General features: G+C 41.6%; 1 protein-coding gene across 1 annotated transcript in view; it reads right to left on the reverse strand.

The window, feature by feature from the left end:
- Positions 1–5,102: 5,102 nt before the first annotated feature.
- The window catches only part of PSMB2 (proteasome 20S subunit beta 2), a 35,632-nt gene continuing 13,106 nt past the window's right edge, over positions 5,103–27,628 (reverse strand). Inside the window, exons 4-6 of the mRNA XM_082613058.1 lie at positions 9,251–9,413; positions 7,680–7,729; positions 5,103–5,336 (exon numbers count right to left, since the gene is read on the reverse strand). Coding sequence (XP_082469184.1) covers positions 5,229–5,336; positions 7,680–7,729; positions 9,251–9,413 — 321 coding nt within the window. The 3' untranslated portion in view covers positions 5,103–5,228. The remainder of the gene's footprint in view (positions 5,337–7,679; positions 7,730–9,250; positions 9,414–27,628) is intronic.

Raw genomic sequence — 27,628 nt, forward strand, 5'->3', positions numbered from 1 at the left:
ATGGTGGGTCTATCTGGCTTGTCAGTGTGGCTACTATTTGTGTGTGTATGTGTGTGTGTGTGTGTGTGTGTGTAGTGAATCCTGGGGGGGCTGTATGTGTATTATTGTGACTTACTGGGCCTGTGTGTGAATGTGTCAGTCCAGCTATTAGGTCTATGTGATGTGTTAACATGACCGTTGGTGGTGGGTCTGTATGTGTGTCAGTATGAATGCTGATGATGATTATGTGTGTCTATCTGGCTCATTCAAATCCAGCTCTTTTGTCTCCTTGAGGATTTCATTCTTGAGGCCGCTTTTCTTTCCCGCACCTTTATTCTCTCCCTCGCTACTGAATCATCTATACTAGATCGTTCCCCAAAGGACACATATTCTATGATCTCTTACCTTACAAAACATAAATCCTTTCCCCATTTACTTCTTTTGCAGTTGGAGTTTTTAAAAGATTGCTACACCCCTACCTCCACTTCCTCACCCACCCCCAATTCACTCCTCAACCACTTTAATCTGTCTTCTATCCCTACCAGCCTATGGAAATCCACTCAGCAAGGTCATCAATGGCCACATGTCAAACCCAAAGGCCCTTTTTCTGAACTTAGCCGCATTTGACATGGCGGACCACTTGCTCTTCTCTGAAGTTCTCTCTTCTATTTATGTCCAAAATGGAGTACTTGACTCAAGTACTCAAATCTTGACCTCGCCACCTTCTTGACTCAGTTGCTCAAGCCAGAGATTAGGGAGTCATATTTGATTCTTTCCCTACACCCAATCCATTAGAAAGTCCACATCCTTTTCTATCTCCTCTGCTACCACCCTAGTCCTCGAGACTATTACAATAGTCTTCCAACTGGTCCCTCTGTTTTCACTGGTACACCTTCATACTAAAGCCCTGCAACAATCAAAACTTTGCCTACTTCTTCAGCCATATCTTAAACTATTCTCTTCATCACTCACTTTGCTCTAGCCACACTGGTTTCCTTTCTGTTCCTCAAATTACCACTTTTATGCCTCAGGGCCACTGCACTTACCATTCTCTTTGCCTGGAATTCTCTTCCCCCAGTTCTTTGTAGGTGTGCTGCCAGAGACAGATGGTCAGGTGTTTTGCAGAAATGAAAGGTCTGGGCGTCATCTCCCAGGGGAAAGGTCCAAAGATGTGATTTCTCCCAAGAAGTTTCCCTGCCTCAGCCCACACGTATGAAAGGAGGATTGGAGGAAAGGCTGAAAGTATGTTCTGCTTTAACAAAAGCCCCGGGCCTGCAAGAGACATTCTACTACTAAAATTATTTTAGACTATGGGAAGTTGAGGGGATTAAATGAGGTAAGACATATGGCACTTAAACTATTTCAGCACCCTCTTCCATCTCTTAGGGGTTCCTTGTCGGCCTCCAGAACCTCTTCACTAGTCAGAGCTAAGCTTCCCTACCCTGAGGCAAAACAGGTGCTCTCTTCTCCAACCTATCCCCTCTCACCTCAAGCCTGGGAAGGAATAAATTGTTTTCAGTGTATTAATCACCTGAAAGCAGATGGGAACCAATCGGGAGACCATTCTGAGCAGTTTGGCCAGGAGTGTTAAAGCATCGGGGTCCATTCCCAGTGTTTTTCAAACTTGAAGAAATTGATTTAGGACATAGCTGGCATTAAAAAAGACAAAATCTGGTAGAAAACAGATTAGAAAATATCAGAGTGCACTACATCACGACTCAATCATACATATATACATACCTGTAAGAAAAGTTCCAGGAAGCAATGCTTACCCTTCTTACAGTAGGTATATATATATATATATATATATATATATATACAGGCGTGAAGTAAAAAATGTATGCTGACGCCGTATCAATTCAGTTGGGTCATGGCTTTATGAGGTACAGAAGAGGGAAAGGAAACTGGGGAGTTGGGTTGGTAAAGGATTATGAAATGTTTAGCATGTCAAACCAAAAAGGTGGGCTTTATTCTATAAGCAATCAGAAAAGTTTTAAGTGAGGAGAGGAATGGATGATCCAATTTTTAGAGTACCGAGAAAATACTGGAGAGGGAGGAGATTAAAAGGAGAGAGGGCTTCCCTGGTGGCGCAGTGGTTGAGAGTCTGCCTGCCGACTGCCCCGGTCTGGGAAGATCCCACATGCCGTGGAGCAGGTAGGCCCATGAGCCATGGCCGCTGAGCCTGTGTGTCCGGAGCCTGTGCTCCGCAGCGGGAAAGGCCACAACAGTGAGAGGCCCGCGTACCGCAAAAAAGCTGTTAAAATAGTCCAAGAGGGACTTCCCTTGTGGCGCAGTGGTTAAGAATCCGCCTGCCAATGCAGGGGACACGGGTTTGAGCCCTGGTCCAGGAAGATCCCACATGCCATGGAGCAACTAAGCCCGTGCACCACAACTACTGAGCCTGCACTCTAGAGCCTGCAAGCCACAACTACTGAGCCTGTGTGCCTAGAGCCCATGCTCCACAACGAGAAGCCACCACAATGACAGGCCCGCACACCGCAATGAAGAGTAGCCCCTGCTTGACACAACTAGAGAAAGCTTGCGCACAGCAACAAAGACCCAATGCAGCCATAAATAACTAAATAAATGGGGAAAAAAATCCAAGAAAGGGAGTTCCCTGGTGGCCTAGTGGTTAGGATTCCAGGCTTTCACTGCCATGGCGTGGGTTCAATCCCTGGTCGGGGAATTGAGATAATGGAGATGGAAATTTTCATTAAAAGATTTAGGAAGGTAAAGCAAGCATACTCCAACAAAAAATAATAATAATAAAAAAAGATTTAGGAAGTAAAACTGCCAGAACTTGGTGACTATGTGAAGGTTGGAGATAAAGAAGGCATCAAAAATGATGCCCAGCTAAATGCAATATGGTATCCTGGATCATATCCTAGAACAGAAAAAGGACATTAGTGGAAAAATCAGTGAAATCTGACTAAAGGCTGGAGTTTAGTTAATATCAATACTAATGTGCCTACCAATGTTGGCTTCTTAGTTTTTACAAATGTAACATGTTAACGTCAGGGGAAACTAGGTGAGGGGTATAAGGAAACTCTGTGTTATCTTTGCAACTTTTCTGCAAAACCAAATTTATTCCAAAATAAGCTTATCAAAGATAAATGATGCCTAGGTTTCTGGCTTGGGCACTTGGGAGCTGGGGGCTGATGGTAAGGCTTAGATTTAGACATGCTGAGTTTGATGTCCCTATGACTAGAGGGTGAGATACCTAGAATTAAGTGTATCTTGAGCTCAGAAAAGAGATCTGGATTGGAGAAAACAGACTGGAAGTCAGGGTGGGCTGGTGGGCTTGCCTATGAGACTGCCCTGGGGACACTTATATTCAAAGGCAGAGAATAATTTCATTCCTGGTGAGGCTTGGATGCAGAATAACAAGTTTATCAATAATTATGTACTTATTGAGCACTTCCCACATACCAGGCCCTGTTCCAAATGCTTTATATTTGCACATGGAATCCTCATACAATTTTGACCATTCTACAGATGGGAAAACCATGAAGCAGGACTGCTCATGCCTTAGTAGGGGCACTCAACTGGGGCAAGCATAAGAATCACCTGTGGAGCTTTAAAATAGATGCCTTGGAAAGAGATTCAGGAATCTAGCCAAAAGCCCATACCTATGCATATTGATGGTGGTGTTTGATGATGAACCAGCTGTGGTCATGTGAATCATCCCTTTTGCCCATTTATTCAATGATTAGCTTGCTTCTTATGGTATAAAGCATTTACCATTGGTGTATTAAAAAGTGTATGACATTCAATTTAATATTAATCCAATACTGTTAATACAAATGTGCTGATCTATAGGGAGTATCTTAGAGAGATGATATATTTCACCTCAGATAAACCAAAAACCTATTGTATGTGGTATTAAGAGTAGCACAGAATGGAATAAAGTAGGGCTTACCTTAGTTTAAGACCAAATGGTGCTCACAGTATGGTTCCCAGACCAGCAGCATCAGCATCAATTGCAAATATTAGAAATGTAAAATCTCAGGCCACACCCTAAACTACAGGAGTAGGACCCAGCAAGCTGTGTTTGTAAGGAAGCTGGGATGCATGCTAAAGTTTGAGGACCACTGCTCCACTGATGTTCTCTATCATCACCTAAGATTAGAAGCTTTAAAAAAATATTCCTAGTCTAGGCCCCAAACCTGTTTGTTAGAATCCAGGAGTGAATGCAGCCTAATCATGTAGACTAAAAAAGAAAACTCCCCAGGTGACTCATACATACATCTGGTTAAGAACCACTGTCTTAGTGGCACCAATCAAAAAACATCTACATTACTCATTTCCAAAAAGCTAGGTTAGGAAGTAAAACAGATACCTGGTTAACCACCTACAGTAGTACACCAATTTCATGGAATATTATGCAACAACAATAAGGTAGCTATTTAGGTACTGATATAAAAACAATCTCCAACACAGTGTTAAATGAAAAAAATATGCAGAACATTTAAAAATATTTTTTAAAAGGGACATGTGCATGCACATATTTTATACAAGAACAGCGTATCTCTTAAAGGTTAGATAAGAAATTAGTAGCTGAAGTTTCCTCTGGGAAAGGAAGAAGGTGATTAAATTATAGGGATGGGAGAAACATTTTTACTGTGTGTTTTTGTACTGTTTGCATTTTTTTAATGGCCCAATAACAATTATTTTTTTGGGGTGGGGGGTTCTTCTAGATGTTTTACAGTTTTACTCTTTATGTTTCTTTTTTTTTGGGGGGGGTACAGTTGTTTTACAATGTTGTGTTAGTTTCTACTGTACAGCAAAGTGAAGTAGAGTTCTCTGTGCTATCCACCTGGTTTTTATTAGTTACTTATTTTATACATATTAGTGTATATATATCAATCTATAGGTTCATGTATTACCTATTCAAATTAATTAAGTTAAAAATGTTTAAGCTTAGGGGCAATAAAGAACCACTGCTTTAGAGGGAATGAAACATTAGCAAGCAAGCTGTCAGCTGCTAAAGGGCAATCAGAGCATTAATGAAGGGAAAGGGGCAGGAGGAAAGACAGTCCTGGCAAAAAGTCCAATGCAGGTAATCCTCCCTCCACTTCCTTCCTGAGGTGATGTTAGGTAAACTGAGACTCAACCCAGAGCACTCAATTTATCCATAGTCAGCTTTATTCTGAAATAACCATCTATGGAAAGCACACGTCAAAAGAGTAGAAAAAAATAAAGGAGCCCATCAAAAAAGTTCCCTGGCAAGTAGGAGGGAGGGCATGACGTTAGGAGCCCTGTTTAGGGAAGGAAATGTTGTCCAGGTCGTGGATGCCATTCCTGTCAATGACTCGAACACTGAAGGCTGGCAGATTCAGAATGAAGCGTTTCTGGAGCTGCAGAGAAACATGAAGGAAATCAGTCAACAAATTTTTATTGAGAACTAACTGTGGTCCAGGCTCTGTTCTAGGCACTGGGCATATAAGCAGATAATAATCTCTGCTTTTGTGCCGCTGGTATCCTATTGGAGGCAGTTGGTACTAGGACACTGAGGAAAGCCCAAACGCAGGTGGAGGCTGACTGGAAGGTAGTGAGCAAGAGCTGAGGGCTTGACTCTGGTCAGTCAGCTGATGAAGAATGAGACAATCTAATGCTCTATTCCTCACAATTTGCCACCAATTAGCCTGGTAAACACAGACTTCTCTTTTAAAGTGTCTCAAGGTAACAAGCCAACCAAGGAGCGACTGCCCTAGGAATAAGCTTTGGACCAAAGCCATGTACTCTTAGGTCCCAACAGTTTGCTCCAGTCACCCGCCCACATTATAAGGACCAGATGTGTATGTGTTTGTGTGTATAGCTGGGGGGTGGTGGGAAGGATGGTCTCAGAACTACTCTTGGAACAACTCCTGCTTCTGTCTCCTCCAATACAAGCTAACCTGACATTAAAGAAACACCTCTGGGCTTTTCATGAGACTCTCTGCTCGAGAGGCTATTCTAAAGGAGCTGTGGTCTATGTGCATAAAACCAGACGGCCCCGTTAACCTGGCTGGAGATTACTCAGAAACACAGCTGGAGGAAATCTTTGCTTCTGTGGGCGACTCTTCCTGGACACCTCCCTTAATCTCTAGATAGAAGGCACAAAGCTCCACGTGCTCCCTTAGGGGCATATCCTGGAAATGTACACCTCTCCAGGCCTAGGCTCTCTCTCTCTTGATGTTTCCCATCTCCTTTACACATGAGGACTGGACAGCAACAACCATTTCCATTTCTATAGTCCTCTCTGGCTGATGACTCCTGTGTCCAGAAACCAGCTCCAAGATCAAGAAAAGGTGACAATAAGGAAATGTGGGTTTATAAAATAATCATATTTAGGATCCTTGGGGAATAAAGTCTCAAAGCATTCGATATTCCAGTGGTTTCTTCCTGGCAGCCCCTTGCAACACTTGGGGCTGCTGGACTAATACAGCCTCTTGGCTGAATGGTTAATAAGAAAAGCACATGAGTTTATTCTCAGCTTCTGCTTTGGAAAGGGGATTTACAAACAAGAGGAAAAAGGGGCACTATGGACTGAAAATGACAGGCTTGTGTAAGAGGCAAACTGACATTACTGTCCAATGCTACCACCTGCTCTCAACCTCCTACTGTCTTCTCACTAGACCACGAATTCAAGTTCATCCTTAGGCTACAAGAACAGTAAAAGAATTTAAAAGCCTACAGGAGCTGCTTTCTTTTCCTCCTCATCTTCCATTCATACCCCAGAGCCTTAGACTCCTAGGAGTAGTATTGGAATGGGCAGGGCCTGTGTTCCTGGCGTCATAAACTAAGGGCTACTCTCCCCTACTGCCCAAAGCCTCTTAGTTACCTTCTATGGCCTCCTGAATTCCCAGCAGAGGCTTTCCTTCCCAAACTTATGTACTGTTAAGGGAACAGACTTTTTTTTTTTTTGGCTGCATTTGGTCTTCGTTGCTGTATGCAGGCTTTCTCTAGTTGCAGCGAGTGGGGGCTACTCTTCGTTGAGAAGCAGGGGCTCTAGGCACAAGGACTTCAGTAGTTGTGGCACACGGGCTCAGCAGTTGTGGTTCGCGGGCTCTACAGTGCAGGCTCAGTAGTTGTGGCACACGGACTTAGTTGCTCCACAGCATGTGGGATCTTCCCAGACCAGGGATCGAACCTGTGTCCCCTGAGTTGGCAGGCGGATTCTTAACCACTGCACCACCAGGGAAGCCCCCAAGGGAGCAGACTTTATGACAACTCCAGGTAGCACAAAAATAGAGCAGGTATAAAATCTAGCACAATAGTTCTTAAAGTATGGCCCCAGTTACCACCTGCAGGAAAATCATTTGGGACTGTTGGTTAAAATATTCTCAAGATCTACACCAGGACCACTGAATCAGAATTGGGTGGGGAGCGGGGTGGAAGGCATGAATCTGCCTTTTTTAAGAAACAAGCTCCCCCGCTGATTCTTATACATGCTAAAATTTGAGAACACTAGTCTGGATGAACCAAAAAGAAAATTAATTAAATTATAAAATTGACATTGATGAGAAGGTGACCCATGAGCGAAAAAATAAGCTTGTTATATACCAAACTCTACCCCTGGTAGCAACTTCACAACTGGTTAGTGGATATTTATTATACCTTCTGACAGGGATCAGAAAAAATGCAAGTGAGGAACGGGAACAATATTGGCAAACAGAGAGAAAAAACATTCCTTTCAGGATCCCATGGGAGCTACTCACCTCCTCCAGACATTTCCTAAGAAGCTCCACTGCCTTCTCACGTGAGATAGCTGAAAGAGAACACAGAGGCCAGGCACTCAAGGTGCTGACATTAAGTCCAACTCTCTGCTGCAACTTTTGACTAAGTTTCAAACTTTTTCAGGTCAGCATGCCACACAAATGCCACACAACAGAAAAGGCAAAAAAAAAAAAAAAAAAAAAAGCCTAGCCTTCTGGCTTTCAACAAACTTATTCCATATGCAGTTGAGGGTGCCCCACACCCAATGCTCAGGCAGCCACAAGCCATTGCAAATTGATTTGCTACACAGAAGGGAGAGCATGACGGAATTCTGCCTCCCATGGCCAGGGCTTGCCTCTAGAGAAGTCCAGCGGCCTGCCTCTTCTTTATAGCCCATCCCCCAACTCCCAACGCCCCCAGCCCCCCTTTAGACCAGGGCTTAAATCAGCTCCATCTGCCCTAGCCAGCTGCAAATCAGGGAAAGGGAGGACAGGGCCAGTTTTTAGCCTCACTTTGCCAGCTGGGCCTCAGTTTAACAATGGAAAGAGAATTCATAGGATGGGGCTGAGTCTCTCATAAAATAGGAGCCAAAGGAACTGTCCACAGGCATGGCAAACTGGGATGACATATTATGCAGTTAGGCTTCAGGGGTGGTTGGTGGTTATTTTGGTGGGCAAATCAGCTGTATTACTGACAGATGCCAAATCAAGAAACAGTCACTAGGAGGCCAGGCTAATTCTTTTTAGGATGTGGCCTGGAGCTCTGGCATGGCTGAGGTTGAGTGAGAGGGCAGCACCAAAAAAGGAATGAACAAGCCAGATTCTTACTATACTGACAGGGATGAATGGAATGTAAGGAGAAAACTGGTTATCTGTGCTACATCTATAGCTTGTAAAAGCTGAGAATCCAAACTGCCTATTACTCACAGTGGCTGAAGTTGAGGTTAGGATTGGGGTCAGAAAATAGAACTTAACACAAAAGCATCCCAGTGTCTGGAGGTTTGCCAAGCTGATGGTTCATGGACAAGTAGAGAGCCAGCTTTTTCTTGTAGGAGGGGGTAGCCATTAGGTGATAAGAACCAAGGGAACAGCTCAGGCTATGGCCTTAGAAAGCTTTGATATTTAAGAAAAGAAACGCTCAGTTGTCATGCTGGAGACCTGTTCATCACCACAAGCTCAAAACAAACATACAAACCACTTGGTTTACTTGCTCATTCTTTACACCTGAGAAGCTAATGAGCACCTAACTAGGGCAAAATGAGTGAAAAAACTGAACTTTTGTAACTGAAGAGTTATAGTTTTACTCCAACTCTCCTTTAAAACAAAACAAAACCCAGCTCTGGGCATATGCAATACCTCATTTTATCTGGCAGAAGAGGGAGTTCAATCAGCTTTTCCATAACCCTAATAACCTACAGGAGAAAGCTTCCAGAGGGCACCTGCATGTGCTTCTTAGGATCCATCGTCTTTTCAAGCCCTGGCCACTCAACTCCAGGGGGTTGTGCACAAAACCAGGAAACAGCTGAGGACAGGGCTCTGCTACTGCTCCCTACACTTAGAGAGCTGAAACTTACTTGGTGTGTAATACCGGTCCAGGATACTGAGAGTCAGGAAGGCACCATAGCCATGGGCTGCAAAAGGGGCTTTTGCCAAGGCTGCCAGGTAGTCCATGTAGTAGAGCGCTGGACCATCATGCTCATCATAGCCAGCCAGGAGGAGGTTGACATGATACGGGGTCTGCAAAGGAAAGACACTGCAAAGTGATGGTCAAAGCAATAACACCAACACCTCTCCTCATGGAAATAGGAACGTTCCAACTCTTGATAAATAAGAAAATAGCAGCAGCTGAGTAAATCATGATGAAAGTAAAGATTTAGACAAATCTAAAGGACCCAGAGTGTGGTCAGAGGTAAAGTGAGGTCAGCTTGTTTTCCCTGAACAGAAGAGCATTTGGAGCACTTTAAGGTATGTGAAAAAGCTGCTTCTTAAAGCCCATGGATCAAAACCTGTTACAAAAGCATTTCAAAGGCAAAGCACGGGTGTTCTTGCATTGTTCCTAATAGGTGAAACCAACACACACAATTCTGAGAGTGTCAGGCCACAGGCTAAAGAAAGCTACAGCTCCAACCACTTCATCCAAAATAAGAAGGCTCAGTCTGGACAACTGGACCAAAATCTCAAATGGTAAACTGGAAGGAAAGGGAATCCTCCAATACTGTTGGTGGGAATGTAAATTGGTGCAGCCACTATGGAAAACAATATGGAAGTTCCTTTAAAAACTAAAAACAGGGCTACCATATGACCCAGCTATTCCACACCGGGTACATGTCCAGAAAAGACAAAACTCTAATTCAATACACGCACCCCAATGTTCATAGCAGCACTATTTACAATAGTCAAGTCATGGAAACAACCCAAATACCCATCAACAGACGATTGGCTTAAGAAGATGTGGTACATATATACAATGGACTATTACTCAGCCATAAAAAAGATTGAATTATTGCCATTTGCAGCAACATGGGTGGACCTAGATAATACTTAGTGAAGTAAGTCAGAGAAAGATAAATATTATATGATATCACTTATATGTGGAATTTAAAAAATAATACAAGTGAATCTATATACAAAACAGAAACTAACTCACAGACATAGAAAATAAACTTACGGTTACCAAAGGGGAAAGGAAGCGGGGGTATATATTAGGAGTACAGGATTAACAAACTACTACACATAAAATAGATAAGCAACAAGGATTTACTGTATAGCATAGGGAACTATATTCAAAATCTTGTAATAACCTATAATGGAAAATAATCTGAAAAAAAAGTATATATAAAACTGAATCATTTTGCTGTATACCTAGAACTAACATAATATTGTGTATCAACTATAAAAAAAGAAAAGATAAAAAAAGGAAAAAGAAACAAGTCTTGCAGTAGGGAAGGGTAGAAAGTCTCAAATATTTAAGTCAAATCACTAAACTTTTTTTTTGGCTGTGTCACACAGCTTGCAGGATCTTAGTTCCCTGACCAGCGATCGAACCCACATCCCAGGTGATGAAAGCTTGAAGTCCTAACCACTGGACCGCCAGGGAATTTCCAAATCACTAAAATGTTAATGCAGACAGTAATAATGGAAGTTCATAAATACAAAGAAATGTGGTAACTCTAGAAGAACTGTAGATTTAGGTGAAATGCTAATATTTTTCTAATATAATAAGGCTCTGCTAAGATAACTAAGAAGTAATTTTTATCAGTGAGATAAATAAACAGTACTTATAATAACCTATTTATAGGTATTCTTTCTTTGTATTACCTGCAAGTCTAAAAATGCAAGTTTCTACAGAGAACCTTAACTAAGTCTACCTTGCTTTTCATCTCCAAATGGATGATTCTTTTTCTATACCAGGTGGGCCATTTACCATGGCCTGTCTATGCTCCCAGGCATCAGCGGTGAGACTCCCATGTAAAATGACTTCCTTTTTCTCTGCAAAGTGTGTTTTCCCTCTTGCATTTGCCACAGTGGCTAGTGAGCAGGCCTTGCCCATGGTTATATGCCCATCCCTAAACTTATATATTCGATTAAATGTACATTAAATGAAATCAAATACATTTATGCATCCTATTATGGGGCATAAAGTAATAACAGCTAATGGTCTTAAAAGTGATGCTTTGTATTCTTTGAACACTGATTAACATGGGCACTTGGCAGCCTGAAGAAACATTCTAACTCATGTTAGAAGATCACATGAAAATATCATATACTTACTTGGAATTCCAAGCCAGCTGTGCTAAGTAATATTTCCCTTAGACTACAGAGTAGCCCTAACCTGCAAACAAGTTTCTGCCTTGGGGATAAGATGGTGAATAGTCTCAGGAGTTAAGAATTGACCAGCAATAGTCAAGTCTTTAGAGAAAATAATCTGCCTATCACATTTCCCAGTAAGTAGCGTGCTACACTTTGCCAGGCTCTGGAATTCTCTGCCACATTCTATGACTACATTCTTAGTAAGTCTGACCTTAGGCAAGACACTTAACCCCTATGAGCATATGTTTCCTTATGTGTAAAACTGAGTTAATTAATCCTTCCCCTTTCTGTCTTCTATGAAATATGGTGAGAAAAAAATAATAGAGGTGAGGCATCCCAAACTCTGGAAGAAAAAAATGCTACCTGAATTCTTAGTATATTAGCTACACCCCAGTCTCCTTTTGACAGCTTACCACTTTAAACAACAACAAAACTGTCTAAATTACCTAAAAATAAAAAATATATAATATATTTTTAAACTGTGAGAACACTAATGCAAAACCATGCAGACAAAGAATACTGCAGTGTTCTTATAGTTAAAATTCGAATAGCAAAACAGAGAGAAAAATATATAGCAAGGAGATTCTAACTGGTTTCCTTCCCCAAGAGGTTTAATAATATAGATTCTTACCTATCACAAAGTAAGTTCATCTTTTTGCTAAGAGGATAACTCTACTCTTCTCCATTCACTGGAGAATACTCCTTTTACGGCTAACCAAAACAATTTTATCAAGTTGCAATGGTATATTAAGGATCCACCCAGATAACTAGAGACCTAACTAGCAGAACCTACATATGCTCTGTCTCCAGTGAGGCTCTTGCCCACACTTAAACTGTATTTAAAACAGTTAATATGGGGCTTCCCTGGTAGCGCAGTGGTTGAGAATCTGCCTGCCAATGCAGGGGACACAGGTTCGAGCCCTGGTCTGGGAAGATCCCACATGCCGCGGAGCAAGTAGGCCCGTGAGCCACAACTACTGAGCCTGCGAGTCTGGAGCCTGTGCTCCGCAACAATAGAGGCCGCGATGGTGAGAGGCCCGCGCACCGCGATGAAGAGTGGCCCCCGCTTGCCACAACTAGAGAAAGCCCTCGCAAAGAAACGAAGACCCAACACAGCCCTAAATAAATAAATAAATAAATAAATTTAAAACACATAGTGCCATGTCCCGCCCCAGAATTCCTAAGTCAGTGGAGCTGGGGTAGGATCTGAGAATTCGCTTTAAAAAAAAAAAAAACAACAATTAATATGATCTTTAAAAGCCACCACCAAAAAATTTTTACATGAAGATGTCAACGGAATTTCAGAAGCAAACTGTATTGCTTAACTGGTCTATATAATATCATTTATTTATGCTTAAGCATCTGACACACACACACATCAAAGCTGGTATTCAGAAGCTATAACACGTGGTATAGAAGATAACTCATAAATTATTATGTGACTTCGAATCACCAACTTCTGCATGTGTGAGATGCTTAAGCATAAATAAATGGTGTTATTTAGACTAATTAAATCAATACATCTGTTCAACAACTTGCAGTTTCTGAAATTCTTTTGATAATGCTCCATCAAAGACCTCTGGCTCACACTATTTTTTTTCTTTTAATTTCAAATGAAGTCTCGTATACTGCCACTCTCTTACTCCTCTAAGAATCATGACATTCAAAGTGACAAAGCCATAGTGATGGGTTTCTTGACTGTTACATTTCCTCATATTCTTGATGCAACAGTGTTTTCCTGGAATAAGACAAATTCCAAGCCATTCGATTTTGTGAAACTCTTAACAGCATATACATGTGTGACTGTGCTGTGTTTAGGGAAACACATAGTATGTGTAAGACACAATCCACCTATTCAAATATTTATACCGATTATAAACTCCATGAAGGCAGGATTGTGTCTGGCTGGTTCAGTGATGTATAAGCATATAGTATATGTTCAGTAAATATTTGCTGAGTGAATAATAATGATACCAGAAGGCATTATATATGTTTTCTTTTGTTTGTTTGTTTTTTGCGGTACGTGGGCCTCTCACTGTTGTGGCCTCTCCCGTCGCAGAGCACAGGCTCTGGACGCACAGGCTCAGCGGCCATGTTTCACTGGCCTAGCCGCTCCGCGGCATGTGGGATCTTCCCGGACCGGGACACGAACCCGTGTCCCCTGCATCGGCAGGCGGACTCTCAACCACTGAGCCACCAGGGAAGCCCAAAAATTGGCCATTATTATATATTAAAAAAAAAGACATATTGATGGCCAAAAAGCACATGAAAAGATGCTCAACACTGCTAATTATTAGAGAAATGCAAATCAAAACTACAATGAGGTACCGCCTCACACCCATCAGAATGGCCATAATTTTAAAACCTACAAATAACAAATGCTGGAGAGGGTGTGAAGAAAAGGGAACCCTCCTACACTGTTGGTGGGAATGTAAATTGGTGCAGTTATGGAGAACAGTATGGAGGTTCCTTAAAAAACTAAAAATAGAGTTGCCATATGACCCAGCAATCCCACTCTTGGGCATATATCCAAAGAAAACTCTAACGTGAAAAGATACATGAACCCCAATGTTCACAGCAGGACTATTTACAATAGCCAAGATGTGGAAGCAACCTAAATGTCTATCAACAGGTGAATGGATAAAGAAGATGTGGTGTGTGTGTATACACACACACACACACACACACACACACATATACACACACACACACAATTATTAATCAGTCATAAAAAAGAATGAAATAATACCATCTGCAGCAACATGGATGGACCCAGAGATTATCACACTAAGTGAAGTCAGTCATACAGAAAAAGACAAATATCATATGCTATCACATATATGTGGAATCTAAAAAATCATACAAATGAACTTATTTACAAAACAGAAACAGACTCAGACATAGAAAACAAGCTTACGGTTACCACAAGGGAAGGGGGGGATATATTTGGAATTTGGGATTAATAGATACAGACATATAAGGATCTACTGTATAGCACAGGAAACTACATTCAGTATCTTTTAATAACCTATAATGGAAAAGAATCTGAAAAAGAATATATATATATATATATATATATCTGAATCACTTTGCTGTACACCTGAAACATTATAAATCAACTATACGTCAATAAATTTTTTTAATTTTTAAAGGAAAATAAATAAACACCTCATATACATCTTCCTAAAGGGATATGGTGAGATGTTTATAAAAAGTGCCCAGCACACTGCCTGACACATGGTAGAAATGTATGACAGTTTCCTCCTCTCTCCTTCCTGGACTCTTGGAAGAAGCCCTAAGGTGAAGGTATTCATTGTCACAAACATTCATAATATGCACTGACACTTAGGGCACATCTACTTCACAGTACACCCACCCTAACCTATCTTGAAATTGACACAGGCACAGAGACATTTTCCTGGAAGCCTGAAAAACAAAAACAACAAATCCTACATCCAGATATGGAGAGCAAATTACCACTTATTAAGTACCTTCATACTATTTCCACCCTTACAGATATGTCCATCCTGAGTGCTAAGCCTCACTTTCTAGCTACTTTTTCATCAGTTCCCTTCTTTCCCATGATCAGTACAACATGAGAATTTGCCAGTTAACCTGAAGGAATGCGAACACTAATCAATCATGATAAAATTGCCAGGAATCCTGTATCTTTTACGAAGTAATCCTTATCCTGTGCATGATATAATCTGTCTTTGGTTGTCTCCACTATTCTAATTATTTAGATAGTAAGTCTAAGTAATAAAGCAAAGTTATGAGGTCCCCAAGGGGAGGAACAGTATCTATACATAATTCTGAACTAACCTAAACATCCGAGTGACCAATAAATGAATTTAAACATTTAGCTGAGACACTCTCTGTCCAATGGTCATGAGGGTCACCATCAATGGTTTGCAGTACAAATGCCAACGTTCTTAGTTTTAAAGTTGTATCTAACTGACACACAAAGAAAAAAATTTAAATGAACCATCCTGGGAACTCAAAATGAACTTTAGTTTCTAAAATAAAATACCACCCGCAGTGGTTGGGAGTCTGCCTGCTAATGCAGGGGACACGGGTTCGAGCCCTGGTCTGGGAGAATCCCACATGCTGCGGAGCAGCTGGGCCCGTGAGCCACAACTACTGAGCCTGCGCGTCTGGAGCCTGTGGTCCGCAAAAAGAGAGGCCGCGATAGTGAGAGGTCCGCGCACCGCGATGAAGAGTGGCCCCCGCTTGCCACAACTAGAGAAAGCCCTCGCACAGAAACGAAGACCCAACACAGCAAAAGTAAATAAATAAAATGAATAAACTCCTACCCCCAACATCTTAAAAAAAAAAAAAAAGACATTTCCTTTAAAAAAAAAAAAACCAAAATTTTGCCTCTTTTTATAAGTAGAGAAAGAAGAAAAGAAAAAAACCTAGATAAATTGGTATCTCTTCCTCCCTTAAAAAAATACATGAGGTAAGCTTATTTTTATTTATTTATTTATTTATTTATTTATTTATTTATTGCCGTACGCGGGCCTCTCACTGTTGAGGCCTCTCCGGTTGCGGAGCACAGGCTCCGGACGCGCAGGCTCAGCAGCCATGGCTCATGGGCCCAGCCGCTCCGCGGCATGTGGGATCTTCCCGGACTGGGGCACGAACCCGTGTCCCTTGCATCAGCAGGCGGATTCTCAACCACTGCGCCACCAGGGAAGCCCTGAGGTAAGCTTATTTTTAAAGTGAAGAGCTTTAAGTCATTTTGAGATTTCCTCGTCTATACAACAGGGATAATAAGAGTATCCATCATTACGGGGTTATGGTAAGGTTTAAATAAATAAATGTAAACTGCTCAATGAAATGCCTGTTACATAGTAATAATACCATCATCACCACCACCACCACCACCATTTTTAGGATCTGACAGCATTATTAACAGATCTGATTAGATAATAATAAGATCAAGAAGATGTACCAGGGAATTCCCTGGCGGTCCAGTGGTTAGGACTCCGAGCTTTCACTGTCAGGGGACTGGGTTCAGGTTCAATCCCTGGTCGGGGAACTAAGACCCCACAAGCCGCGAGGCGAGGCTCAAAAAAAAAGAAGAAGAAGAAGGAGATGTACTACCACAGAGTGCCAATAAATTATCCACCTTTTTTTGGTTGCTAAAAGGAATACAAGTTAAGCCAGGGGAATTAGCCAATAAGCACATCTCTTATGTTCCTCTCCCTGGAATTGAAATGGACTTCCTAAGTACCTCTGAGCCCTGCAGAACTGAGTTCAGTTTCACTTTGTACATCTGAGCTCAGTTTCCTTGTATATTTGGGAGTGGGGGGTGTACATGGCACACACATGCAAACTTTCCTTCAGTTTGATGGAGCATTTCCTTCCCTCTAACTCTTGTGCATACAACTCCTTGTATATTCCCTCTCTCATGTAAAAGAAACACTGTAGTGATTAAGAAGAGTGTGAAATGCCATAAATTTTACAGCTCAAGAGAACAGTTGTGATAAATACACTGAAACAACAGAATCAGTGAAGAGAGTCTGGGCGGTGACAAGCAGCGGTGTGACATCTGGCGGAAGCCAAAGTCACAGCAAAGGGGAGAGAGGTGGGCGTGAGGAAGCATCCTGCCGAGCGTGGACACAGAAAAGGAGAGGAATTGACAGTCTTCCTTTGGAGCCAGGCCAGCCTTTGCCACCTCTAATTGAACAGGACGATGTCGCTATGAGTGAGGTGCCTCGGAGAACGATGCAGTTTCTTTTGCAATGTGCTGCACACCTTGGAACATTAAGCGTGTGAAGCATAATCCCATTCCTTGTGGGTGGGGAATTTGGTAGGAGAGGCAGAACCACCAACGGGACAAAGGATTTAGCTAATGATGACAGTGTTTCAATAAACAGACTTCTAAACAGAGACTGGGCTTTGAAGGAAACAGTGCCTGCTATTTCATTTAGTCCAGCCGATTGCCAAAGCTGCCTAAAATTCCGTCTTTGGCACAGAGAATATTTCACAAAAATGCAGTTTACAGAGTTAGAAGGGATCTAAGAGCTCATCTAGTTTATCCAATGTCCCTCTCACAAATGTGGGGACTCGGGTTCAAAGAGGGGACAGTGACTTACCCTAAACCACAGGGCTAATTAGAGTCAGGACCAGAATTCAGGCTTTCTGACTTGTGTGCTTTTCTAGGAAACGATGCTGCCTCCACAAAATGGAAATCAGTGTGAAAATATGATTCAATATGTAAATGTCAGTTTCACACTCAAATAGTTCAGAATGTACTAGTTTGCATACCAGCATCTATTGTCCTCTATTTCATGTATTACATCTTATATGACCAATAATATTTTAAATTTCAAAAGGGCAGGTTTAACGTCAGACCATTATGACTCCTCTAAAGGGTCTACGACTATGCAAGATATGTAGTAGGTACTAAATAAATATAAATAGATGCCAACACCTTAACTGCTTTGCCAATGTCCAATTTTTCAACTTTGTTAATAAATAAAATGGATCCACTGTTAAGTTTCTTACACTGGTGCTCTGAACTCTGAATCAGGAGCTTGTTTCCAATAACCAACAGAATTTATTAGCTATCTGCTTTGGCTGGGTTTGGTGGTATAGCTTTAAAATTTCAATGTCAATTTTGCCATTTTAATTAAAGAAAGACTTTGTACCTATACTGGAATTTCAATGTCCACTATTTCAAACACTTTTTTAAAATCTAAAAGATTTCAGCAGCTTCCAACTGTCCTTGTGACCAAGTACCCAGCTCTAAGAGATTATGGTTCTATGGGTGGAGATAGGGCTGGGAGGGGGAAGAACTACTTATCCCTAATGCCTAAACAATACAGAATCATTTGTACCTTGATTTTTTTTTTTTTTTTTTTTTTTTTTTTGGTGGTATGCGGGCCTCTCACTGTTGTGGTCTCTCCCGTTGCGGAGCACAGGCTCCAGACGCGCAGGCTCAGCGGCCATGGCTCACAGGCCCAGCCGCTCCGCGGCATGTGGGATCTTCCCGGACCGGGGCACGCACCCGTGTCCCTTGCATGAGCAGGCGGACTCTCAACCACTGCGCCACCAGGGAAGCCCTGTACCTTGATTTTAATCCTCTCTGACAGAGTCCTTTTTAAGGAGACCCATCAATCTCTTTTTCTAGTAACAGTGGTGACTATGCCTTAAGCAAAAACATATCTGAGTTTACAAAAGGCCTCAGCCAAATCCTGCAAGAGTCCTCCAAGACTGCACAGGATAATTATGAAATGAGTGAATGCCCCAACCAACTTCACTTTTGCATGTGGAATGTGAATACATTATAAATTCAACAAATGTTATTGAGCATTTACTATGTGAGAAGCATTGTGCCAGGTGATAAAGATGGAAACCTGGATCTGGAAGGAGCTGAGAAGGTAGACTGGAGTAGGAAAGATTTCAGATGGAGGAAACAGCATACGTGAAGGTAAAGAAACATGGAGGAACATGGAATATTTGGGTATTGGTGAATATGGGACATGTATACTTAGTGAATTAGGTGATTTCAGTAGGAAGCAGAGAGAAGTGGGATAACAGAAATTGAAACGATACTGTCACTGGCTTCCTAGACTAAAGAACATGAACTTCAGGGGAGTTCCCTGCTGGCCTAGTGATTAGGATTCTGGGCTTTCACTACTGTGGCCCAGGTTCAAACCCTGGTCGGGGAACTGAGATCCTGCAAGCCATGCGGCTCAGCCAAAAAAAAAGAATATGAACATCAGTATGTAAACCATGGAGAAACCAGTGAAAACTGCTCCCATTCCCTTGACGATACAAGCCTTTTTCATGTGTTAGAACACTGTAGAAGCAGCAGGGATGGAGGGGGAGATATGGAATATAAGATATATCGATATTTAGAAAGTAGAATAGATAGGAGTTAATGAATAGTAGAACAGAAGATGAGGGAAAAAGAGGAGTTAAGAGAATGCTCAATAAAGGGAAAGGTGGAGGAGCAATGTAAAAAACTCAACTGAGACCAAATGAGGCTTAAGTTGAGCTGTTCAGAAGTAGCTGGAAAGAAAAAATAATGTATAGCTGAAATCATGAGATCGAATGAAGAGTCAGCCAGTTGATAGGTTTTATTTATACAAACACACATTCCTAAGTTCACATGCGGAAGACAATAAAGGAAACAATTACAACAGGACACTATGGCAGAGGTATTTGTAGGTTGCCGTGACAGCACAAAGAAGCCCTCATGAGTGACGAACATATGTGGAGAAATACAGAGTTTCCCTGGAAAATGATAAATTGAGTTTTAACCAGCAATTAAGAGTTAGCCTTTGGAGACGTGGAAGTACATTCAGGGGAGAATGACCAGCAAAGTGCTGGAGTAGGCAACAGCAGAGGAGAACACACAGCAGGTTAGGGGAAGTACAAGTAATTCAGTATGAAGCAGAGAATGCCAGTGAGAAAGGGGTGACAGGGAGGTCTGGAGACAAAGCAGAGGAATAAGTGAAAGAAGAGAGATGAAGCAGAAAGGCTAATTTCGAAGGCTGTGAACACCTAAGTTGAAGAGAGCAGTTCTAGGAGCTGAGAAAAAACTGGCCTATTGCTCCTTCATGATCACAAGCTGGGACCAGTCCTGTTACCTACTGTTACCACTCAGAGGAAAAAAAGGAGGTACAATGTTGGAAGTTGAAAATAGTTTCCTCTTAATCTTGTGATGGAAAAAATAGTATGAGTTTAAACTGATCAGAATCAGAATACTAGACTGAGCTTCACCACAGAGAAGTTAAACTGACTGACTTTCCTTGTTCTTTCCTGCTTCAGATACACTCATCTTCTGTTGTGCTAAAACACAAACCAGCCCATGTTTATAAATTCTCACACTGAATTAAAAAATAAGGAAGCAAGTGTGCCTCAAATGAAGCAAACCTTTTAATTTCAGAAGCCCAAGACAAAATAAAAGAAACTTACTCTGAAAATGAGACTGTCTAACCAAGGTTTCCCATTTCTTTTGTCCGCCTTAGTTCATTCTCTGAAAGTGTATTTGGCATACTCGTTTGATGCTGGCAGATGCAAAAGCATAATATAAAAACTGTCTTCATTCTCCTTTAACAATGATTAGCTCATGTTCAAATATTTTTGCTTAACACACTGGCAAAAATTCTTATAATGGATGATTTCTTGAACTTAAGCTCAGGAACGTCACTGCATTTACAACCAACATTTTATTTTATTTTTATTTTTGGCTGCCCCGTGCAGTTCCCTGACCAGGGACTGAACCTGTGCCCCTGGCAGTGAAAGCACAGAGTCCTAACCACTGGACCGCCAGGGAATTCCCACAACCAACATTTTAAACTTTAAAAGCAAAACACCTTTTAAATTATTATTTGAAAAACCTATGTTCTTAAAATGCCGTTAAGTCAAAAGTTAGGCATGTGTTTTTGTGAAAAAAAATAATAAAGGCTCAAGGTCAAAAGTGGCTTTATCGCTTTACAGTTGTGCTACAAAAGACAGTCCACTTGGCCTTGAAGTCTCAAGTGCCCCATCTGAACGTGGAGGACAGTATTGCCTCTCTGATAGCTGTGAGGAGTGAAAAGTACTCATCTGTGTTAAAGTTCCTAGAAGAAGGCCTAGGAAGTAGTAGGTGTCCAATAAACGTCAAATGAATCTGAATTTTAGGAGCAAAAAATTAAACATTGTGTATATCTCAATTTTTAGCAAAATTATATTTTAAAGTTACCCCACAATAATTATGAAATTTCTGTAAATTTTACTTTCTAAAACCATCACTAACCACAAGTTTGAAAGGTTCTTCTATAAAAGTTGTAATCTTCTCATAATTAGAAGTTTAGAAATTTAATGAGTTGAAATGCAACAAGGAACAAGATGCCTTATTATACCAACTAGTTAACACAGTATTTGTTTCCTACATTAACTTTACTTGCTAATCAAAACTACTGCTTTCTCCCAAATAACATCAAAATAAAATTGCTGATTGTGCAATGGTAAAACCAACAATACCATGTCTGCAACAAGGCCACTTGAATTTTTTTTCATGAGCTGGTAGTGTCCAGGGAAAATATAAGACTCCATATACCTTTAAGTCAGTTCCCAAAAAATTCAAGTGCAGAAGCCATGCTCTGTACACCCCAAGGCATATGTATATTAAGTTGTACATGCTAAGCATGCCCATGAATATCTTTGTTTTGGGGGGAGAGTTTTGAGGGGGGAGTTTGGCTATGCCACTCGGCTTACGGGATCTCAGTTCCCCAACCAGGGATTGAACCTGGGCCACAGCAGTGAAAGCCCGAAATCCTAACCCCTAGGCCACCAGGGAACTCACACCCATGAATATCTTTGCATGTTGAACATCTGAGCTGATTCATCTCTGAGTTAAGAAGTAAGTCTGCTGGAAAAGACTATTTAGGACTATACATAATTGTATATGTTTTCAGATGTCCATAGCAACTAGGAAATCCTGGGGAAAAGACTATTTAGAAGCTCTTCTAGGGACTTCCCTGGTGGTCCAGTGGTTAGGACCCTGTGCTCCCAATGCAGGGGGCACAGGTTCAATCCCTGGTCGGGGAACTAAGATCCCGCATGCCACACAGTGAAGCCTAAAAAAAAAAAAAAAGCCCCTCTATTAGAACACAGTGCTCCCCATTAGCAGCCTAGGCTCAACACAAGTTACTCCTTCCTCTTCAATGGACATGAAAGCTCCTCATTGGTCTCCCTGCTTTCTTCTACTTTCCCTAAATGCTCTACCAAAGAGTAGCCAATGATCTAACCAAATCTCCTCTGATCATGTTAACCCCCTCTCAGCCAACAAGCTTCCAGAGAGGCCCATTGCTTTTAGCACAATGCTTTTTCATCAAAGTCCTTGTAACATGGACTACCTCTCTAGTTTCAATCTCTTACCATTCCCCTAAAACCCTGAGCCATATTTAACAAACTACTTTAGATTATGGATTTTGTATACGTGTTTATAGTAAAAACTATATAAGGATATTTATTTCTATTTGTTTTCCCATCAATAGAGCCCTACTTTGTATTCTGTACTCCACTAGTTAAAACAGATAAAAAATTAGGAATAGGAGGCTCAGAGAACTATTTGTGCCTGCCCCAAACATCATGAGAAAATCACTGTCCCTAATCTAACCTGCTCTCTCACACTCCTTCAGGTCTGCGCTTCCAGTTTTCCTTTCTGTTTCATCTTTGCTTTAATGACAGCTGGTCCTTCAAAGCCCAAGTTAGGCTCTATTCGCAAAGCAACTACCTGTGAGGCTACTGCAGTACTTGTCACTCTGCAGTACAGTTGACTATTTACTTCTCTATTGCCCCATCTGAAGGCACACACTGAGCTTTGCACCTCTGTTTCCTCAGCCCCAAGGACAATGCAGGCTGTAGATTTGTTGAATGGATGGCTATCAGCACCTATGGAACTTCTCAGCTGTACAAATTAGGAGGCATCAGAAAGGGAAATGTGGAATTCTGGCAGGGCACTTCAGTTTATACAGGTTCAGAGGTTATCTCCTCTCCCTTCCCTGTTTCTTTCCAATCTAGTGCATGCTATCTGCTCTATTGTCTACACTCAAAAGTAACGGTAAATCCGAACGTTGTTTCATTTTTAGCTCTTAAAAAATGTGTTATGCTTTCCTACCCCTTTACTCTTCCATTTTATTCTCTTAAACTTTTTGGGGGGAACAACACACTCACATAAAAGTACATAAAATATACATGTACAGCTTAATGAATAAAGTGAACATACATATAACTACAACCAAGGTCAAGAAATAGAACAGTCAACTATTTCTCCCTCCAAAGGCTTTCCATTCCCCTTCATTTTATTATTTTATTTTATTTTTTTGCGGTACGCGGGCCTCTCACTGTTGTGGCCTCTCCCGTTGCGGAGCACAGGCTCCGGACGCGCAGGCTCAGCGGCCATGGCTCACGGGCCCAGCCGCTCCGCGGCATGTGGGATCTTCCCGGACCGGGGCACGAACCCGTGTCCCCTGCATCGGCAGGCGGACTCTCAACCACTGCGCCACCAGGGAAGCCCCCCCTTCATTTTAGATAACTGTGGGAGAGAATAAAGAAAACCTCAGTTTTTTGGATCAGCCCCTGAATTCATATATCTGCATGATCCTGGGCTATGGCAGGTAAAGAGAAGCACTAAGATGCCAGGGTACATGTGTATTTCTATCTGTGAGTATGTGTGAGGGCATGCCCACACAGGCCAAGGCACTGGTTTAAAGCAATCTTAAAAGGTAGGGTAAATCTATATTTCTAATGGTAAACACTCTGCTGCTTAGTAAAACAGTACTCTGCTGCTTACAGCTTAAACCAAACCTTAACAGGAAACCACATAATTTTCAAGACACAAGTTTCGGGCTTCCCTGGTAAACGCAGTGGTTGAGAGTCCGCCTGCCGATGCAGGGGACACGGGTTCGTGCCCTGGTCCAGGAAGATCCCACATGCCGCGGAGCGGCTGGGCCTGTGAGCCATGGCCGCTGAGCCTGCGCTCCGCAACGGGAGAGGCCACAACAGTGAGAGGCCCGCGTACCGCAAAAAAACAAAAAAAAAAGACACAAGTTTCAAAACAACACAAATTTAGGACCAATTACCTATATTTGCTTCATCCCCATTGTGGATAGGAAAGATGCTTTAAGTGAAAAGTTGGCATTATGGGGTCACGCAATCCCAGCCACCCAATAGGCTCATTCTATTCAACCAGAAGAGGGGTTCTCTATGCTCACAGCAGGCATACAACAGGGTAGCACATATATGCTCTCTGAGTGAGAAAGCAACACCTTCTCACATACAACCCCCTGGAGAGAGATGGGGAAGGGGAGGCGGGAGGACTTTACACCTGCAAACTCCTAACTATATCAGTGCTAGGACTGGGAAAAACAGCACATATTTTAAAAAAAGAAAAAACGTTTCCTCATAAAGCCAGTAACTTTTAAAGCAGGATGTTCTTAAGCCATTTTTTTCTAGGAGACTAGTAAGTGTAATGACTCAACATCCAAGTCTTTGTCTCCCTAATAGACTGAGTCAAGCCCTAATGACTGTATAAGCAAACTGCTTAAAAGGGCAGCTGTCAGAATTCTTATTCTTCTTGGCAGAAAAACACTATAAGTACAAAGTGTTGTCATACTAATTAAGGCATCTCAACTTCAAGGCACATCTGTCCCTGGGCCTTTGGATAATCAAAACAACCACTAAAAATAGAACAGTGGTATCTCCAATGGGGCAGATATGAGCCACTCCCAATCCTCAGAGATTCCAGTGAGATGTGACCTGGGATGCACATGTCTTACAATACCACTGAATGTCCATCTATATGTAGCCATATGTTTTAAGTTTTTACTTTATGTTCTATTAAGGTTAGTAGACAAAAGTAATTAACAGACATTTAACTCTTGGCCCATAGTGAAAATCCAGCTAGCTGACTAGCTGAGGTATGGCAGGGAAGAAAACTGCTCTCCAGGTCTAAAAAAAAACACTGCTTGCATTGAAACTCCCTGAGTTTCATGATGAACATCTTGGTATTTTTTTTCAATTTCCCCATCACCAAAAGCAAGCCAGCTCTGTCTGTCAAGATGCCCAGGCTGCATGGCAGCAGTGTCAAAGGCTGCCATTTGCTTCAAGGCACTGCCATATGCAGGAGCACAACATTTTGTCTCTGGAAGATAAACACATCTGCCTTTGCCAGTGTCCTCCCACTGTGCCACCCATCTGGAGCAGGTGAGCTGGAAGGCAAGCCTGGGCATGGGTGAGACGGGGGTGAGCAGGGGAGTTGAGGCCTCAAGGGAGATGGCACATGGAAGAAGGCAGTGCTGTGTCATGTCACATCCTGCTAACCACGTTTGCCAAAAAGCTTGTGAAATTACCCTTGTTAGTGATATTTTAATCACATGTAACAAATGGTTGGTTGTTTTTAGGGGACAAGACCTGCAAAGTCAAGGTTCCACCTGGGCCATCTGTTCACAAGGTCACATGACCTCACTGATACCAATAAACAGATGATATCTTTGTGCCAGCCACCAAAGGCACGAGGACAATATTGTCCTTTGAATAGAAGGCTCAAAGCAACAGGGGTCTTCTAGGACAGGACCACACAATACCTGTCTACTATTGACCAGACCAAACACACTCAAATTCAAGCCAGATTGCTGAGACGAGTTACGTCTGGAAATGACTGATACCTGAAATTCTTTCCTTTATATTCTTTCCCTTTCACTGAAAAAAATAAATTCAAGTCTGGTTATGGTCCTGACATCAGATCTTTTTTTAAACTGAAGTATAGTTTTGATTTACAAGATTGTATTTCAGGTGTACAGCAAAGTGATTCAGCTATATATTTCTTTTTCAGATTGTTTTCCATCATAGGTTATTACAAGATCTTGAATATAGTTCCCTGTGTTATACAGTAAATCCTTGTTCCTTATCTGTTCTATGTAGAGTAGTTTGTGTCTGTTAATCCCATATTTCTAATTTAACCCCCACTCGTCCCCTTCTCCTTTGGTAACCACAGTTTGTTTTCTAAGTCTGTGAGTCTGTTTCTATTTTGTATATAGGTTCGTTTGTATTATTTTTTTAGATTCCACATATAAGTGAGATCATAAAATATTTGTCTTTCTCTACCTGATTTCATTTGTATTATTTTTTTAGATTCCACATATAAATGATATCATAAGATATTTCTTTCTCCACCTGACTTACTTCACTTCATATGATATTCTCTAGGTCCATCATTGTTGCTGTGAATAGCGTTATTTCATTGTTTTTTACGGTTGAGTAATATTCCACTGTGTGTATATACCACATCTTCTTAAACCAGCTGTCTGTTGATGGGCACTTGGGCTGTTTTCATGTTTTGGCTGTTGTAAATAGTGCTGCTATGAACATCGGGGTACATGTATCTTTTCGAATTAGAGCTTCTGTCTTTTCTGGAAATATGCCCAGGAGTGGGATTGCTGGATCATATGGCAACTCTATTTTTACTTTTTTAAGGAACCTCCATAGTGTTTTCCATAGTGGCTGCACCAATTTACATTCCCACCAACAGTGTACAAGGGTTCCCTTTTCTCCACACGCTCTCCAGCATTTATTATTTGTAGACTTTTTGATGATAGCTATTCTGACTGGTGTGAGGTGATACCTCATTATAGTTTTGATTTGCATTTCTCTAATAATTAACAATGTTGAGGGCTTCCCTGGTGGCACAGTGGTTGAGAATCTGCCTGCCAATGCAGGGGACACAGGTTCGAGCCCTGGTCTGGGAAGATCCCACATGCCGTGGAGCAAGTAAGCCCGTGCACCACAACTACTGAGCCTGTGCTCTAGAGCCCGCGAGCCACAACTACTGAGCCCGTGTGCTGCAACTACTGAAGCACGCATGCCCATAGCCTGTGCTCCACAACAAGAGAAGCCACCACAGTGAGAAGCCCATGCACCACAACCAAGAGTAGCCCCCACTCGCCTCAATTAGAGAAGCCCGTCCGCAGCAACAAAGACCCAATGCAGCCAAAATTAAATAAATACAATAAACAAATTTATAACAAACAAACAAACAATGTTAAGCATCTTTTCGTGTGCCTGTTGGTCATCTGTATGTCTTCTCTGGAGAAATGTCTATTTAAGTCTTCTACCCACTTTTTAATTGGGTTGTTTGTTTTTGTGATATTGAGTTTTATGAGCTATTAGTATATTTTGGATATTAACCCCTTGTCAGTAGCGTCATTTGTAAATATTTTCTCCCATTCCGTACTCTGTCTTTTTGTTTTGTTGACGGTTTCCTTCACTGTGCAAAAGCTTTTAAGTTTGGTTAGGTCCCATTTCTTTATTTTTGCTTTTATCTCTTTTGCCTTGGGAGACTGACCTAAGAAAATATTGCCACAATTTATGTCCAAGAATGTTTTGCTTATGTTCTCTTATAGGAGTTTTGTGGTGGCATGTCCTGTATTTAGGTCTTTAAACCATTTTGAGTTTATTTTTGTATGTGGTGAGAGGGAGTGTTCTAATTTCATTGATTTACATGTAACTGTCCAGCTTTCCCAATACCACTTGCTAAAGATTGTCTTTTCTCCACTGTATATTCTTGCCTCCTTTGTCATAGATTAATTGACCATAGGTATGTGGGTTTATTTCTGGCTCTCTATTCTGTTCCATTGATCTAT

Source organism: Mesoplodon mirus (genome assembly GCF_964341445.2).
Source record: "Mesoplodon mirus genome assembly, chromosome: 3".
In the NCBI taxonomy this organism is placed as follows: Eukaryota; Metazoa; Chordata; class Mammalia; order Artiodactyla; family Ziphiidae; genus Mesoplodon; species Mesoplodon mirus.